This window comes from Amblyraja radiata, chromosome 4 (assembly GCF_010909765.2).
Source record: "Amblyraja radiata isolate CabotCenter1 chromosome 4, sAmbRad1.1.pri, whole genome shotgun sequence".
In the NCBI taxonomy this organism is placed as follows: domain Eukaryota; kingdom Metazoa; phylum Chordata; class Chondrichthyes; order Rajiformes; family Rajidae; genus Amblyraja; species Amblyraja radiata.
The window spans coordinates 70,422,653-70,439,198 of record NC_045959.1 but is presented as its reverse complement, the minus strand read 5'-3'; the positions used below and the strand labels follow the sequence as shown (position 1 = coordinate 70,439,198).

Below are 16,546 nucleotides of genomic sequence, written 5' to 3'. Positions count from 1 at the left end.
GGAAAGCTCATAATGTGTAAAACAACAAAATGATTTATTGCAACGTGCCTTTCTGTTGATCATTATGCTAAATTGTTCTTCAGAAATGCAGCATATTATGTGCTTAATGTAACTCACATTCATTGATGATGACAACCTAATCAAAGTACTAAACTTGTTTTTGTGTTATTCCAGGTACTTATCCTGGGTTGCCATGAAGGAAAAATAAATTTGTATCAAATTTTATAAAGTTCGGTCAAATTCACGGCAAAATTCCTCACGTCGCATGTAAAATAAATTTGAATATTGGGTTTTACTTTCACTTGTTTGCAGAAAACTAACTTCAACCTGTTTTTACTTTATGCTGATATTTTCCACTCAAAAAAATACTGATTAGTCTTTCATAACTTTGCAATTATATCTTGCAACTTTTCTCTGTGTTGGGTTTTTTTTGTAAAATTTCATTATCAGAAACATCTGGAAAACTTCAGTAGATAAATAGTTGCAGATGAAAAATAATTGAGCAGTTATCATATAAATAATGATGCTATTGTGTTCTATCCAGCCATTGATAACGATGTTTGGGGAATCTTTGGAATAAGATCTACTATGTTGGGCTGACTTGTCATCAATGAACTTGTCTCAGTAGTGTGCCAGCAATTCTATGTTAAATTCGTTCAAGGAAAGAATAAAAAAACAGAAGGGGCACAACCCAAAACATCAACTATTCCTTTTCTCCAGAAATGCTGTCTGACCCGCTGAGTTGCTCCAGCTTTTTCTGTCCATCTTCGGTTTAAACCAGCAACTTCGGTTTAATCCTTCCTTCACAGTTTAATATTGTTCCCTGGTTCAGATTGTGTGCAGATTGGCATAGTGTGAGGAAACTATGAGATATGATTATTAATTTTGCTTTGAATATTCCCTTTTATTTACTTCCCAAGAAATAAAAATGACTTAAATAGCTTCAAGTACATTGCATATTTACTGAGTAATCCTTTGGCTGGAACTGTTAGCACCGGGACAGAATTGCCAGCATTAGCTGAGTAATAAATCTCTTGAGCCAGAATGCTGCTTTCCCTTCCTGTGGTGTTTTCTGATAACATTCTACTCCAGACCATGGTGTGGGCTAAAGAATGATGACATCAGCAGCTCATTGTCACCAGATTGGTTTCTAGATGGGAAACGAGATGAACAGCTTAATTCCAAAGGGAAAAAAAATTGAATCATTTCAAGTTGTGCAAAGTCCAGAAAACTTTCAGAATATATTAGTTTCTTCAATTGAAAATTTTGAGAACAAAGGCTGAGAAATTGGATCTGTTTGCACACATTTTTCACACATGTAAAAAGGATTTTTACAGGATATATCCCATCAGTAATCACTTGTAGGTGAAATTGTGCATTACAGGGAAATGGCAACGGCACTTTTGTGTGCAAGTCACTTGAGCATGGCTGATACCTCGGATCAAATGTGCTCCTATTGATATCACACTGTCATCAGAACAGGCCATTGTAGGAGGGTTATCTAGACTTGCATTGGTTTGGTCGATCCCCCTTCCCCTGCAGTCTTGCTCACCTCCTCAGAAAATAAATATTTTCTACATTTGTTCTGTGGTTGTTAATATAGTGTGGCCTTTAATACATTTTTATCCAGTTTCACAAATGTTCATAGGGGTTGAAAATGGCTGGTAGTACAATGCACAACACACCAGATAGATGAGGGGGAGAAACAATCTCTACACACATATGCAGGAAGGATCTGCAGATGCTCGTTTACACCGAAGATAGATACAAAATGCTGGAGTAACTCAGCAGACAGGCAGCATCTCGGGCGAAAAGGAATAGGTGTCTTTTCAGGTCATGACCCATAACGTCACCTATTCCTTTTCTGCACAGATGCTGCCTAACCCATTGAGTTACTCCAGCATTTTGTGTCTTATCTACATATGTGTAAATGGCTGTACAGATTGAGATTAATTATTTGGAATTCAATTAATTTTCATTTGATTCTAACTATCATCTACATCTTTTTATCCCCTTCTGCACATTCTTGAGCATGTCATTCTTGTTCAGTAGGGGAGCTGAAATCAATTAAGAAGAAATGTCAACATCATTAAGATAAATTGATATCCGTCCTTCAGGAGCCTGACTGCCGTGATTATTTTTGTTCTTTCAGATTTCCGCTACAACAATCTGGTTTCGCCACGTTACCTGGACCTCATAGCCAACCTCTCTGGATGCACAGCTCACAGGCGGTTCCCGAACTGCTCGGATATATGTTATCACCAAAAGTATCGAACCCACGATGGCACGTGCAACAACCTGCAGCATCCCATGTGGGGAGCGTCCCTCACAGCCTTTCAGAGAATTCTTAAACCAGTTTACGAAAATGGTTTCAGCCTCCCGAGAGGTACTGATTCCATCCGTTTGTACAATGGCTATCCCTTACCTCTCCCTCGCCTTGTTTCCACAACACTAATTGGGACAGAGACAATAACTCCAGATGACAGATATACACATATGCTCATGCAGTGGGGACAGTTCTTGGACCATGATATGGATCTGACCGTGCCCGCTCTCAGTATGTCACGGTTCTCAGATGGACTGCCTTGCAGTTCTGTATGCAATAATGACCCCCCGTGCTTTCCGATTATGATTCCAAGCAACGATCCTCGAATAAGGAGAGCTCCATGCATGTTTTTTGTTCGCTCCAGCCCGGTTTGCGGCAGCGGTATGACTTCCTTGCTGATGAAGTCCGTGTATGCCAGAGAACAGATCAATCACCTCACGTCCTACATCGATGCATCAAACGTCTATGGCACCAGGGACCGTGAATCCGCGGAAATTAGAGACCTGACGAACCAACGTGGTCTGTTGAAAGAAGGCGATACTGTGCGAGGGTCTAGCAAACGCATGTTGCCTTTTGCCACAGACCAGACCATAGAATGCTTGAGGGATGAGAATGAGAGCCCAATCCCCTGCTTCCTCGCAGGGGATCATCGGGCCAACGAGCATGTTGCCCTGACGGCCATGCATACCCTGTGGTACCGGGAACATAACCGCATCGCGGCCGAACTACTGCGACTGAATCCTCACTGGGATGGCGACACCATCTACCACGAGGCACGGAAAATAGTCGGTGGGCAGATGCAGCACCTCACGTACAAACACTGGCTCCCCAAGATCCTGGGAGATGTGGGGATGAAAATGATGGGGCGGTATACAAACTATAATCCCAATGTAAATGGCGGGATCTTGAACTCTTTTGCAACAGCGGCCTTTCGGTTTGGTCACACGTTGATCAACCCCATTCTCCATCGCCTAAACACTTCCTTTCAGCCAATTCCTGAGGGTCACCTTCCTCTTCATAAGGCTTTCTTCTCTCCCTTCAGACTTATCCAAGAAGGGGGCATTGATCCACTTCTCCGGGGCCTTTTTGCTTTTGCAGGGAAAATGCGAGTCCCCACGGAGGTCCTCAATTCGGAACTGACGGAGAGGCTCTTCTCAATGGCTCATGCCGTAGCCTTGGACCTGGCAGCAATGAATATCCAGAGAGGCCGTGATCATGGCATCCCCTCGTACACTGATTATAGAGTATTTTGCAACATGAGCACTGTAGGCAACTTTGAGGACTTACAGAATGAGATCAAGAACCCAAGAGTGAGAGACAAACTTAAAAGGTGAGTGTGAACTGATTCTGAAGATGCCCAAGTGTGTGAAGGGGAGGCTCCATCTTTCATAAACATGATCAAATAATTAAAATTAACCCACTTGCAGTTGAAGGCTACAAGTGGTGGTGCCCCCATGCTCATGCTACCCTTATCCTTCTTGGTAATAGAGTTAGTGAGTTAACCAGGTACTGTGGATTGATTATGTACCTAGGTGAGTAGCTGTAATGCATTTTGTAGATGTCGCACACTGCAGCTGACAATCGTGAGGCATGAATATACAGTAAGGAACTGCAGAAGCTGGTTAAAACTGAAGATAGACACAAAAAGCAGGAGTAACTCAGCAGGTCAGGCAGCGTCTCTAGAGAAAAAGAATAGGTGATGTTTCGGTTTGAGACCCTCCATCAGACTGGTGTTTCAGATCGAGACCCGGAAATAGTAAATACACTCTTTTCAAGCTTACCCCCCAGTTCCCCAAACCGATAACAGAGTCTCCCTGGAAGAAGCTAACTTAACTTGAATAATGCAACATTTACCCTGGAATTCAAACAAACCTGCCAGGGCTTAACATTTTGGCCAATCAACAAACAGTAGGGTAACTGTCTAGCAACATTATTTACAATACTGTTACAGTAATCCAATCAACCATGCATTTTATACTTCTTTGCAGGTCCTCTGCATAAATCTCATTCATTCTGTCAATTGAAGAGATACTCATACATTTCTTATCTGCAACACTGACCTGGGCCCTAGACTTACTGGCACCATTCAGCAGCCTGTCTTGTATCTGCAGAGATACAGACTTGACCAAAATGTCCTAACAATGTCCTAACAATGCATGAGTCCTTTACTAAAGGGATGACAGATGGCACAATGGGCTAAGTGTTCGGCTGGCAACCGGAAGGTAGCCGGTTCGAATCCCGCTTGGAGTGCATACTGTCGTTGTGTCCTTGGGCAAGACACTTCACCAACCTTTGCCCGTGTGTGAATGTGTGTGAGTGATTGGTGGTGGTCGGAGGGGCCGTAGGCGCAGATTGGCAGCCACGCTTCCGTCAGTCTGCCCCAGGGCAGCTGTGGCTACAGAAGTAGCTTACCACCACCGAGTGTGACTGAGGAGTGAATGAATAATGCGATGTAAAGCGCCTTGAGTATTAGAAAGGCGCTATATAAATCCCATCCATCATTATTGTTATTATTAAATGTTGGTGCTATTCCTGCTCTGTTTTGGCCAGGATTTACAAGGTCACCTATTTCTTTTCTCCAGAGATGCTGCCTGACCAGCTGAGTTACTCCAGTTTTCTGCATCTATCTTCTGTGAGGGAATGAATGTTCAGCGTGGTCGATGGGGTGCTAATCAATGGGGTTGCTTTGTCTCTGGTGTTGATTGATTATACCTTTAATAATCCTTTACAGGAAATTACAGTGCCACGACAGCTTCAAGACAGACATAACACCACACATTTCCTCAAATGGCTTCTATACTTAACAAGTTAAAATACAAGTTAAAATACAAGTTAAAATACAATTAATTAAAAAAAAAGTGCAGTTATTTATGCGCATTATATAACCTTATAGCAGCTGGTAAACAGGACTTCCTATGTCTCTCAGTTTTGCACATTGGTGCAATCAGCCTCTGACTGAAGATGCTGCTCTTGATCACCTTCAGGGCATGGAGTGGGTGAGTGGGGTTGGTCATTATTGAACTCAGTTTGTTCAGAGTTCTGGCCTCTGCCACCTGCTGGACCGTTCGTTGCAATGTTTTGGAAGTTGTTGACGTTACACATCCAGGCATCCAGCTCTTTGATCATTAACATTGAGCAGGTTATTTGGCAATAAGTCATTCAACTTCAGAAATTCAGTCTAATTAACTCTGACAGCCAATTCAACCTATCGCAAGGCTCTGCTAACGTTTTGGAACTTGTCACCAGTGAGATTTTGGGCTAGAAATTCAACAGCTGATCACAAATTATTCACTGTATAACAGATTTGATTTAAAAATCAGTATTGACCCTTGAATTCAGATGCGCTTAGGTGACCAAACTCGCTTATTGTCGGGAGCTTGATCCAACTCTAATAATAGTAATCTGACCCAAAGCCTCAATCATGCAAGAATCATTGCTGATGAAACTCTTATTTGTAGCAACTTTAAACCTTGTGTGTTACAACATGTAACTGGTGTTTTAAACTCATGTAGACAATGTTACACTTCCTGCTAAATAAAACTGAACCAAGGATTGATACCTTCAATCCGAATTGATACATGCAATTTGAAGAAGGGTCTCAACCCGAAACGGCACCCACCTTCTCTCCTGAGATGATGCCTGTCCCGCTGAGTCACTCCAGCATTTTGAGCCTACCAACAATTGATACCATTCCTTTTAGCCATTACTGGGGGTTTTTCTCTCTGTACAATCATGGTGAATCTTTTTCAGCTGTTTCTGATTCTTCTGGATTACAGAACCTCATATGTATTTTCTTACCAAGGGTATGTTACTGCTGAATTCTGGGTTAACAATGCTTTCACTAAAGCAAATTCCTGTATAAATCACCTCTCCAGTTTTTCATTACAAAATGAAAATCATGTCAGGGAGTGGCCTTTAAACTTTCACTGAAAGAATTTATATGCATAGTAACAGGAAAAATGATATGACAACGTAGGAGGCCTAAGTAAATCATCATAGAATGTTCTGACAAGAGTAATAGGAAACAGCTGACAAATGCTATAAGCTAAATGAAGAGAAAAATCAGCCATCCATCAAAGCGAGTGACTTAACAGAAAAGATTGAATCTCCCTTTAAAATACCAGCATTGCAAGTTGGGAGACTCTCGTGGGAAGTTCTTAAAACAGCCTAGCCATAGGACTCAAATGATGATATCTGACCTCATTGCATCTGTTTTTCAGGTAGAAAATGTTTGCAAGAAATCCTAATTAAGAAGCATAATCCCTCATACCCAAATGACATTGAATGGATGACTAAAGGGCCTTTCCCATTTACGTGTCCTTGGCATGCAAATTACGCGACCTCGTGGTCGCGTTGAGGCGCACGGGCATCGTATAACTTAGAAGCGTGGAGGGGTATGTAGTTGTGCGCGACATTGCGTTGGGCTCCAAAATTTTTGTAATGAACGAAATCTTTGTGCGCCAACGGCCTGTCGCGGAACTGACAGCCAATGTGGGACGGGCCCAAGACACTGGCGTGACGCAACGTCTCGCCTTCAACAGCAGCAGAAGCAGGCAAACGATCGCCGAACTCAGCCTGGGGCTCACGGCCGTTGCGGTCCGGATCCGCCCCCACTTCTACTCCCAGAGCGGGGCCAAGAAAATTAAAGATAAACACAAAATGCAGGAGTAACTCAGCAGGACCGGCAGCATCTCTGGAGAGAAGGAATGGATGACATTTCGGGTCAGGATCCTTCTTTTCAGACTGAACAAGAGTCTCGACACGAAACATCACCCATTCCTTCTCTCCAGAGATGCTGCTGGTCCCGCTGAGTTATTCCAGCTTTGTGTCCATCTTCAAATGACGTCACGCGCTCCAGACGGCTGTGCAGGCGCATGAATTCGCGCCCAACCTTCGCGAGACCGTCTCGGCTCAACGCGACCATGAGGTAGCGTAATTTGCGTGCCAAGGACACTTAAGTGGGACAGGCCCTTAACTGGTAGTTATGTAAATAGCTGGTTCTAAGCTTCCCCCCAGTCTAGTTTCAGTCAAAAATTACTGTCAAGCACTTAAGCATCTAAACTTTATTTTGACAAAATACAATTAAAGTTCCACTACTAGACCCAACCACCACAGGTTTGATCCTCGTATCTGCGTGATCAAGCCCTCTTTAGCCTCGCTCAAGCAGAGACACTCCAGAAGGTCACGGAGTCCTAATAGGGCTTTTTCACGGGGCGAGTTGACGAAAGATGTCACCAGAGTGAAGTGGTCGTGGTCCAGCACGAGTCTCGCACGATATAACGGGGGGTAGATAAAGAGTTCCCACGGTACTCGGCATTTCTGTTATTTGTGCGAGTGACTTGTCCGTCTCCCGAGCTTTCGCGTTAAATCTTGAATGAACATCGTGAACTACACGTGACACAAATGATGTAACTTTTTTTTTCACACACTATAAATATCCTCCCTTGGTTGAATTGGCTCATTTGGAGACATGCCTATACTAAGTAATTTCGAGTACAGGATGGTGGTTTTTTTCATTGACGCGCTGTCTGCGACTTTTTTACTTTGCAGCTGCAGGGCACAGACAGACTTATAAGAGAAGTTTAAGTTAACTGCAAACACAGCACTTTTACATCAATAGCAATGTATGTTTTTAAATCTTGGATAACATTAAATGGTTCTCCTCTTGATGAACTTATATATCGTTATATAAACTCACATGAGCACTCGGGAAACTCGGCAGCCTTCGTCTCCAGCAGGTTCCTTTTTCTCTCCCTGTTTCTATAATCCTCTCTGGATTTATCGTAGAGAATCTCGTTAAATTGGTACCATTCTACAAGTTCCCCCTCTTGTACCCTGGTGAAGTTATATGGCCTTACCTTCTGCCATCTTCCCTTTACATAAGCGTCTGTAGAGGCTATTCCTACAACGGCTACTGGGGAGGCAATCTGAAATCCACCTTGCTCACCCTCTCCCTGCTCCAAGGAGCCCACAGGCAGTGTTATCTGTGGCATCTCCTGTTGCCTCTCCACCTGTCTCTCTTGCTGCGTCTCCTCCTCATTCTCCTGCATGGCAAAAACATCTCTGACACGCTTTACCCCCTTTCTTTGAGATTTTCTGGGAGCCATCTCTGCAAGTGTTCCTGTTAAAAAGATTATCCAACAATGACAATTAGGTGGGACGTCCTCGAAGGACACATGTTCCCTTGTCGATATTGAGACCACCTTTTTTACTCACCTTCTGTCCCTTCTGTCCAGCTTCCGGGTTTACCGTTCGCAGGAGTTCCCACGCGCTATATCTCTAAAATCTGAAGTTAGGTAATGTCTAAAGGAACTGCAGACGCTGGTTAATGCTGGTTAATACGCACAGAAGGACACAAAATGTTGGTGTAACTCAGCAGGTAAGTCAGATCTGGGAAGAAAAACATAAAAAGCTGGAGTAAGTCAGCGGGTCAGGCAGCATCTCTGGAGAAAAAGAATAGGTGGCGATTCGAATCGGAACCCTTCTTCAGACAGCCTAATCGGAATTGAGTCTGAAGATGTGTCTCGTCCCGAAACATCAACTATTTTTCTCCAGAGATGCTGCTTGACTCGCTGAGTTACTCCAGCTTTTTGTGTCTGTCTTCGGTTTAAACCAGCATGTGCAGTTCACTCCTTACACGGGTCTCTGTACAACATTGATTGGTAGCGTTCCGGACCCTGCTTCGGAAAGGCATCGATCGCTAGTCGGCGAGGACTCCGACCTGTATCTCTCAAAGAAGTACATATGAAAAATATCTCACGGACCATAAAAATGCGTAACCTTTCAGTAAAGTCCCTTTTAAAGTCCCTTTTAAAGATTATAGTTATTTTCTTGAATCTCATTAACATAACTCATGAATAAGTTGATGTCCATATGCGGATGCAAATCTTTATTTTTATTTATTTTTTAAATTCAATCCCACAGAAGACAATTTTTACTCACCTTCTGTCCCCTCTGTCCAGCTTCCGGGTTCACCGTTCGCAGGAGTTCCCACGGTAACCGCAAGAGTTATTACGGATATCGCACTGGCCACTATGTTCATACAATGTTGCAATGCTCAACCACAAGTGTACAATTCACTCTTGGAGAAATTCAAACTTTCTTGAATTTTCTCCCGAGTGACCAAGTTACACGATTACCTGCCGTTAGCGCTACGGTGGTCCACGGTGGTCCACGAATGCCGTACTGTTATCGCACGAGGTTCCCACGATGTTAAACTCTGGTTAACTCTTGCGTCAAGTCGCCCCGTGAAAAGGCCGCTTTAGTGTTCTCCCAGAAGATCGACACAGGACCTCGTGGGAACAGATATTGATTAACACAGTATATGATAGACATTTCCCAAACCCAATAATACAGGAAGCAAACATAGCAACATTTACCCAGATATTCAAGAAACCCAGACTCACTACTTAATCCAATCAACATCTAGCAAAGTAAAGCTTTGCAACATTATATACAATGTGTATGTCTGGTTTGCATTCATTGAATCCATTCCATGCAATTTGGCCTACTTGTCAGGATCTGCAAATGTTTCCATTCTCTTCCTGCAGCTCTTAACTAGGCTCTAGACAAACTGGCACCATTCTGCAGCTTGTCCTACTTCTGCAGAAGGCACATTTAAATTGACCAAATGGCCTAGCAGCCCAGAAGCCTTTACTCAATTTTAGTGACCTGGCCTCACCAATTTGGCCAGAATTAACAGTTATACCAGTGGGCAAAAATCCAAAGTGTTGGAGGAACTTAGTAGATCAGGCAGCATCTGTGGATGGAAAGAGAAGGGTAATGCTTTAGGTTTCAGGACTGGAGTAGAAGGAAGATGGCTGGTAGAAAGAGCTGAGGGCAATGAATGAGGAAAGAACTGGCAAATGGTATGTGGATCCATAAGGTGGAGGTGACGTGAAGAAGACAAAGGGCTGCAGACGGTGGGATGACAAGAAAGAAAAGTGAGAGGTGAAATGTAGAACCAGGGGGAAGGATGGTGGGTAGATGGAAACAAGGACAACTGGGAAATTGGAAAGACAGAAAGGTCAATGCGCAGAAGGAGGAAGTGGAGGAAGGGAAAGAACTGGGAAGAAACAGGTGTTGCACCTCTCCTACACTTGTCTCCCGTACTAAGTCACCCCCCCTTCCCCTTCCCCCCCCCTTCCCCTTCCCCCACTCCCCCCCCCCCCACTCCCCCCCCACCTTTCCCTCCCAACTCCAGTCCCGTCCCGACCCCCTGGGAAACTGAAGGGAGCGACAATCAACTGCCACGGATACAAATAATGTCTTACACGAGAAAGGGCAGATGCTGGTTGACAAAAAGTGAACACACAGTGCTGGAGTAACACAAAGACGCAGCAGAATTTTGGGAACGTCATTCCGTCACCCATTCCTTCTCTCCAGAAATGCTGCCTGTCCCGCTGAGTGACCATACTGAGGGAATTCCCACATATATGAAACAGAGAGAAACATGAGTTCTACACGGCTCTGCCCGACTTTTGAGAATGGATTCAGTGGTTTGTACCCACTCCCCCTCCCGCCCACCCACCCTCCAAGCCAGCCAGCCGGACCCCTTCTCGTTACAGCGGCGGAAGCAACATTTCCAAGAGAATGGGGCAGAGAGCTGGGGCAGCGCTGGGATGGGAGCAGGGCAGATGAGGTGCACCAAAGGAACAAACAAGTTGATGGCTGCAAGGGACAGGCGACAGAGGTCTTATGCCCCGGAGAGGCAGACCGCTCTTCCCCCTGCTAATGCACGCACAGAAAGAGAGAGATGAGAGCAGAGAATGATCCCAGCCTAGCTCTGGCACTGGACGGTGTGCATCTTCCCTTTGTAGGTTATATCAATAGACGCGGCCGCGCTGAATTCTATCTTTAACTCAAAGCCGCAAGATGGAGCTGTCTTCTTTAACACTGGTGCTTCACCGCACAATGGCAGCGAGTGCGGGGCTGAGATCCTGCCTAGTTTTTTTAAGTTCTGAAATTAAATAACTTTTAATACTGAATCAGAATCTACTCCAGCTCCTCTATTTGATACTTAAAACAGACCTTCATTCACGGTTGGCTCAAGAGTAACTCGGGGAAGGAACTTGGTAACTCGGGGTAGGAACTTGGTAACTCGGGAGAGGAACTTGGTACATCGCAGAAATGAGAAGTAAACAGCAAACTTAGACATACACGTGGGAACTCGTTTAAACTCGTGAACATAAACTTGGAATCTCGTAGACAACCACGAGTGTGTTTTTCTTTCACTCGGGATCACTCGTGGGTGGACTCGCACCTTGAGACAGGGCCATTAGGAACAGAGTTAAATAATCGTTAAATAATCATTAAATATATATATATATATATATTTTTTTTTTTTTTTAAATCCTGTATATATTTACATCTGCTGTCTCATGAAAAGAGCTACAGATAGTTGATGGTTCTATCCAACAAACTGCAGTGAGGAAAATCTGAAATGTGAACAGACCATGCTAGTGATGTCACTTATGGCAACCTGCTAACTTTTCAATTTAATTTAAGGATGAACTGCCTTGTTTTTGTTAAGAGCTAATCTTTTGGAAATAATTATTTTGCACCAAAAATGAGTCATCAGAAGTTTCACAACTTGCAAGTTTTAGGACAACAAATGCAGGCTTTGCCAGGTTTCCAGCCCCTGCCACTTAAAAAGTGCGAAATTTGGTTGTCTTTCTATAAAATCTATGGATGTGGACAGTGTATTTAGTTTAGTTTACTTTAGAGATACAGCGTGGAAAGAGGCCCTTCGGCCGACCAAACCCGTGCCGACCAGAGATCACCACACTATCCTACACACACAAGGGACAATTTTACCAAGCCAAATAGCCTACAAACCTGTACGTCTTTGGAGTGTGGGAGGAAACCAGAGCACCTGGAGAAAACCCATGCAGCTCACAGAGAGAATATGCAAACTCCATACAGACAGCACCCATAGTCAGGATTGAACCCGGGTCGCTGGCGTTGTGAGGCAGCAACTCTACCGCTGTGTCACCGTACTGCCCGAAAACGTAAAAATAAGAAAAATTCTTGGTGCCACAATAATGTATATGTGAACAGTTACTCAGAATGTATTAAATTATATAAGCTGAAATTAACTTGGGCCATTCTATGTTTTTGACTAGTCTTGGTCTCATGGAAAGGTGGGGCTTGTGCTCTGACCCAGATTCATTATTCTAGAGCACCAGAAAACGCAGTGAGCGTTTGAGGTTCAGAAGAGCCCAACTGATTGGGGGGAAAAAACACCATTGGTTCAGTGGACCATGCTTGGGGGCTAAATGGCAGCATAAGGCAGCTTCTACTGAGTTTTATTTTTCCATTCACAAACCTAATGGACATTATCACCATTACCCTGGTTTGAGTGCCAGCATAGTGCAAGCAGTCCCAAGGGTCAGATGCAAACTGAGTGGAGGAAAGCAAAATTTGCCACAAACCAGGAGCAAGTCGGAGGAACGTGACCTGGGTTTGTTAAAGGCCACTTTTTACTGACTGATTGAGCTGCATGTTTTGAGGAGGTTGGAAGGCAAGGATGTTTTCTATCTGGATTTTCAAAATTCATTCCATATTTTTCCACAAAATTTTTTTATTGGCAGAAAATAACCACGCAGAGTGCTTTTTGATTCTGCCTGGAATGGAAATGGCAGCCTGGGAATAAAGGTACTGCCTGATCTTCTCAACATTTCCAGCTTTTCATAACATAGCTGCATGCTTACAACCTGGTTTGTATTTCCTCGAATCTGTACGATTGAACCGATTTAAGTGTTTGAAAGGCTGCTAGTTTTTGATATGGTAATCACAGGAAACAATAGCTGCAAAATCCAGCTGCACAATATCCGCATGTAGATGTCATGAACATTGTACGTGTTGCATTATGGAGAGTGATGACAATGCACAGACATTCATGCCATGAAATCATCACAAAAACCATATTGAGAAGGGTGTTAGCTCCTGCAAAATAAGTACGCAGAATAAGCAGGTCACTATGTCAGCCAGGAAGTCGGAACTCGGTCTTCCAGTGTGTGAGAGGCACTGAGGACAAGCAAGGATCCCACAGATATATCAAATAATTATTAACTACATGCTTTTGGTTCCTGATTGAGTTTGTCTGTTTTAATTAGTTATTCCCACAGACTAGAGAATTTGCACCATCTCCCTTGGGGTGCAGCATAATTGGGAGATTGCACCACAGACAAAGAACAGAGCAAACTGTAATGTTGTAGTCCGGTCTCTGCAAGAAGTCTTATCCATCCAAACAAATCTGCTGCGTTAGCCTTGGTGGGAAACTAGGCATAAAGCAACGGCTCTTCAGTAAGGACTGAAATATGCCACATGTTACTGCTCATTTCCAATCACAGAGCAAGCCAAGGACTGCTTTACGGAGTCCACCATTGTTATTGTAACAGGAGATCACTGCAATATATCAGTGTTAGATAAGGGGAAGCACAGACTCTTTCTTTCCTGATATGCATTCCTGCCCCACAGTTTTTGCCACAATCACACCCAGAGGCAAAGGAAAATGCAGCCCTTTATATGTAATTTGACGTCTATCTGCACGCAAATCTTCTCATCACTAAGGATCAGTGAACAACGAAGTGGTCTTTAATTTAGACTTTAGAGATACAGTGTGGAAACAGGTCCTTCGGCCCACCAAGTCCACACCGACCAGCGATCACCCTGTACACTGGCACTGTCCTACACACTAGGGACAATTTACAATTTTTACCAAAGCCAATTAACCTACAAACCTGTACACCTTTGGAGTGTGGGAGGAAACCGGAAAACCCGGAGGAATCCCACATAGTCACAGGGAGCACATACAGACAGCAACCATAGTCAAGATCGACCCTGAGACTCTAGCGCTGTAAGGCAACAACCTATTGCTGCACCACTGTGCTGTGGATTAGTACAGCCAGCATCTCTGGAGAACATGAATAGGTGATGTTTCAGGTCTTGACCCGAAGCATCACCTATCCATGTTCCCAAGAGTTACTCCAGCATTTTGTGTCAATTTAACCATCTACACTTCCTGATGTTTACATGAAACAATGCAGATCAGGAATAGGCTCTTTGGTTCACAATGATCATATTGACCACGTCAGGTTAAACTAACCTCCTCTGCCTGCACGTAATCCATATCCTTCCATTCTCTGCATATCCCTTTGCCTTGCTAAAAACATCTTAAATGCCACTCTGCCTTCTGCCTCCACCACATCCCTGGCAGTGGGATTCAGGCACCCACAACTCTCTGTATTTAAAAAAAACTTTCCCCGCACATCTCTTTAATTTTTGCCTCTCACACATTATGCCATCTAGTATTTGATTAGAGCTTCCATCCTCACATCCCCATTGTTTTGTATCATGGCTCATATCAGTCATTACCCAGCATATGTTGTGGAGTCAACTAACTGGAATTTGGCATTTCAGTTGGCTGCCTTTTGCTATGAGTGCCTGAAATGATTGAAAGGGGAAGAGATAGATCATTAAGTTCGTCACAGTACACTCTTCTCTGGTTAGCTCATGTGACACCACTTCATGCGAGCAACCAAAAAGTTGGTAGCGGGCCAGATTTTATCATGAGTGGTGAAAGAATGACATTTGGCTCTCAAACAAGTTTATATTGTTGCTCATTCGGATTTCATGTGTTATTTTTAGCAGAAACTCACTGTTCTCGATTCTTAAGAGTCATAGAATTCAGATACAAGCTGATACATTGAATCATCGAAGATTCAAGCCCTTTGGTCCAACATAAGTCATGCTATGCCATCCATCAATTATCCAACTACACAAATCCCGTTTATCAGCACTTAGTCCATAGTTTTCCATTCCTTGGCCATTAAAATGCATATCTAGATTGAGTTAGAGTTTAGGTATTGTCACGTGTACCGAGGTACAGTGGAAAGCTTTTATTGCGTGCTAACCAGGCAGCAGAAAGACAATACATGATTACAATTGAGCCATCCATAGTGTACAGATACATGATAAAGGGAATAATGTTTAGTGCAAGATAAAGCCAGTAAAGTCTGATCAAAAATAGAGCTAGTCTGAGGGTCTCCAATGAGATAGATAATAATTCAGGACTGCTCTCTAGTTGTTCATAGGGTGGTTCAGTTGTCTGATATTAGGAGAGAAACATTTTTTATCACCCACTTAGGCAGTGTATTCAAAATACTCTCTATCCTCAATGCAAGCAAGTTATTTTTGTCCTTTAATCTCTTATCCCTTAGGTTAAACCTATATGTCCTTTACTTTCCAGTATCTTTGTATTGGGGAAACAATTCAACTATTTACGCTGTCTAGGCCCTTCCGAATTTTGTAAACCACTTTCAGTGCCCCCCTTCACCGAGCCTCCTCTATTTGAAAGAATATAAACCCCTCCTATCCCATCTCTCCACATTGCTGAAAATCACCATCACAGGCAAAAACCTGGCGAATCCCATTGGGATAACCTTCATATGGTCCCATCTGTGGGTGTGTTGAATTACAACAGACAAACACATTCCAGAAGTAGTACTCAAGCAATTAAACTATTTTGCAGACCAGAAATGCAGACGTCCTCTGGGTACGACTAAACCAATATTTTGCAAAGCTATACCAGAACCTTCCTGCTTATATAACCAGTGACTGCTAATGAAGGTACATATTTGTGCATCTTTTTATCCAACATTTACGAGGATGTTGCCAGGATTAGTCTGAGCTGTAGGGAGAGATTGAGTAGGTTGGGTCTCTATTCCTTGGAGTGCAGGAGGATGAGGGGTGATCTGAGGTATATAAAATTATGAGAGGAATAGATCGGGTAGATGCATGGAATCTTTTGCCCAGATTAGTGGAATCGAGGACTAGAGGAGATAGGTTCAAGTCAAGGGGAAAAGGTTTAATAGGAATCTGAGGGCTAACCTTTTCACACAAAGCGTGGTAGGTGCATGGAACAAGCTGCCAGAGGGGGTAGTTGAGGCGAGGACTATCCCAACATTTAAGAAACAGTAAGACAGGTACATGGATAGGACAGGTTTGGAGGGATCTGGACCAAGCACAGGCAGGTGGGACTAGTGTAGCTGGGACATGTTGGCCGGTGTGGGCAAGTTGGGCTGAAGGTCCTGTTTCCACACTGTATCACTACATGTGCTGTCAGCTTCGGGGTCTTTGGACATCAAAGTACCCCCATTCCTCTATTCCCTGGTGCTTTACTCAATTATTCATATAATTATAATTATTCTGTATGTC

General features: G+C 43.5%; 1 protein-coding gene across 1 annotated transcript in view; it reads left to right on the top strand.

Moving 5' to 3' along the window:
• The window catches only part of pxdnl (peroxidasin like), a 498,663-nt gene that overhangs the window by 407,459 nt on the left and 74,658 nt on the right, over positions 1 to 16,546 (top strand). Inside the window, exon 16 of the mRNA XM_033020388.1 lies at positions 2,153 to 3,656. Coding sequence (XP_032876279.1) covers positions 2,153 to 3,656 — 1,504 coding nt within the window. The remainder of the gene's footprint in view (positions 1 to 2,152; positions 3,657 to 16,546) is intronic.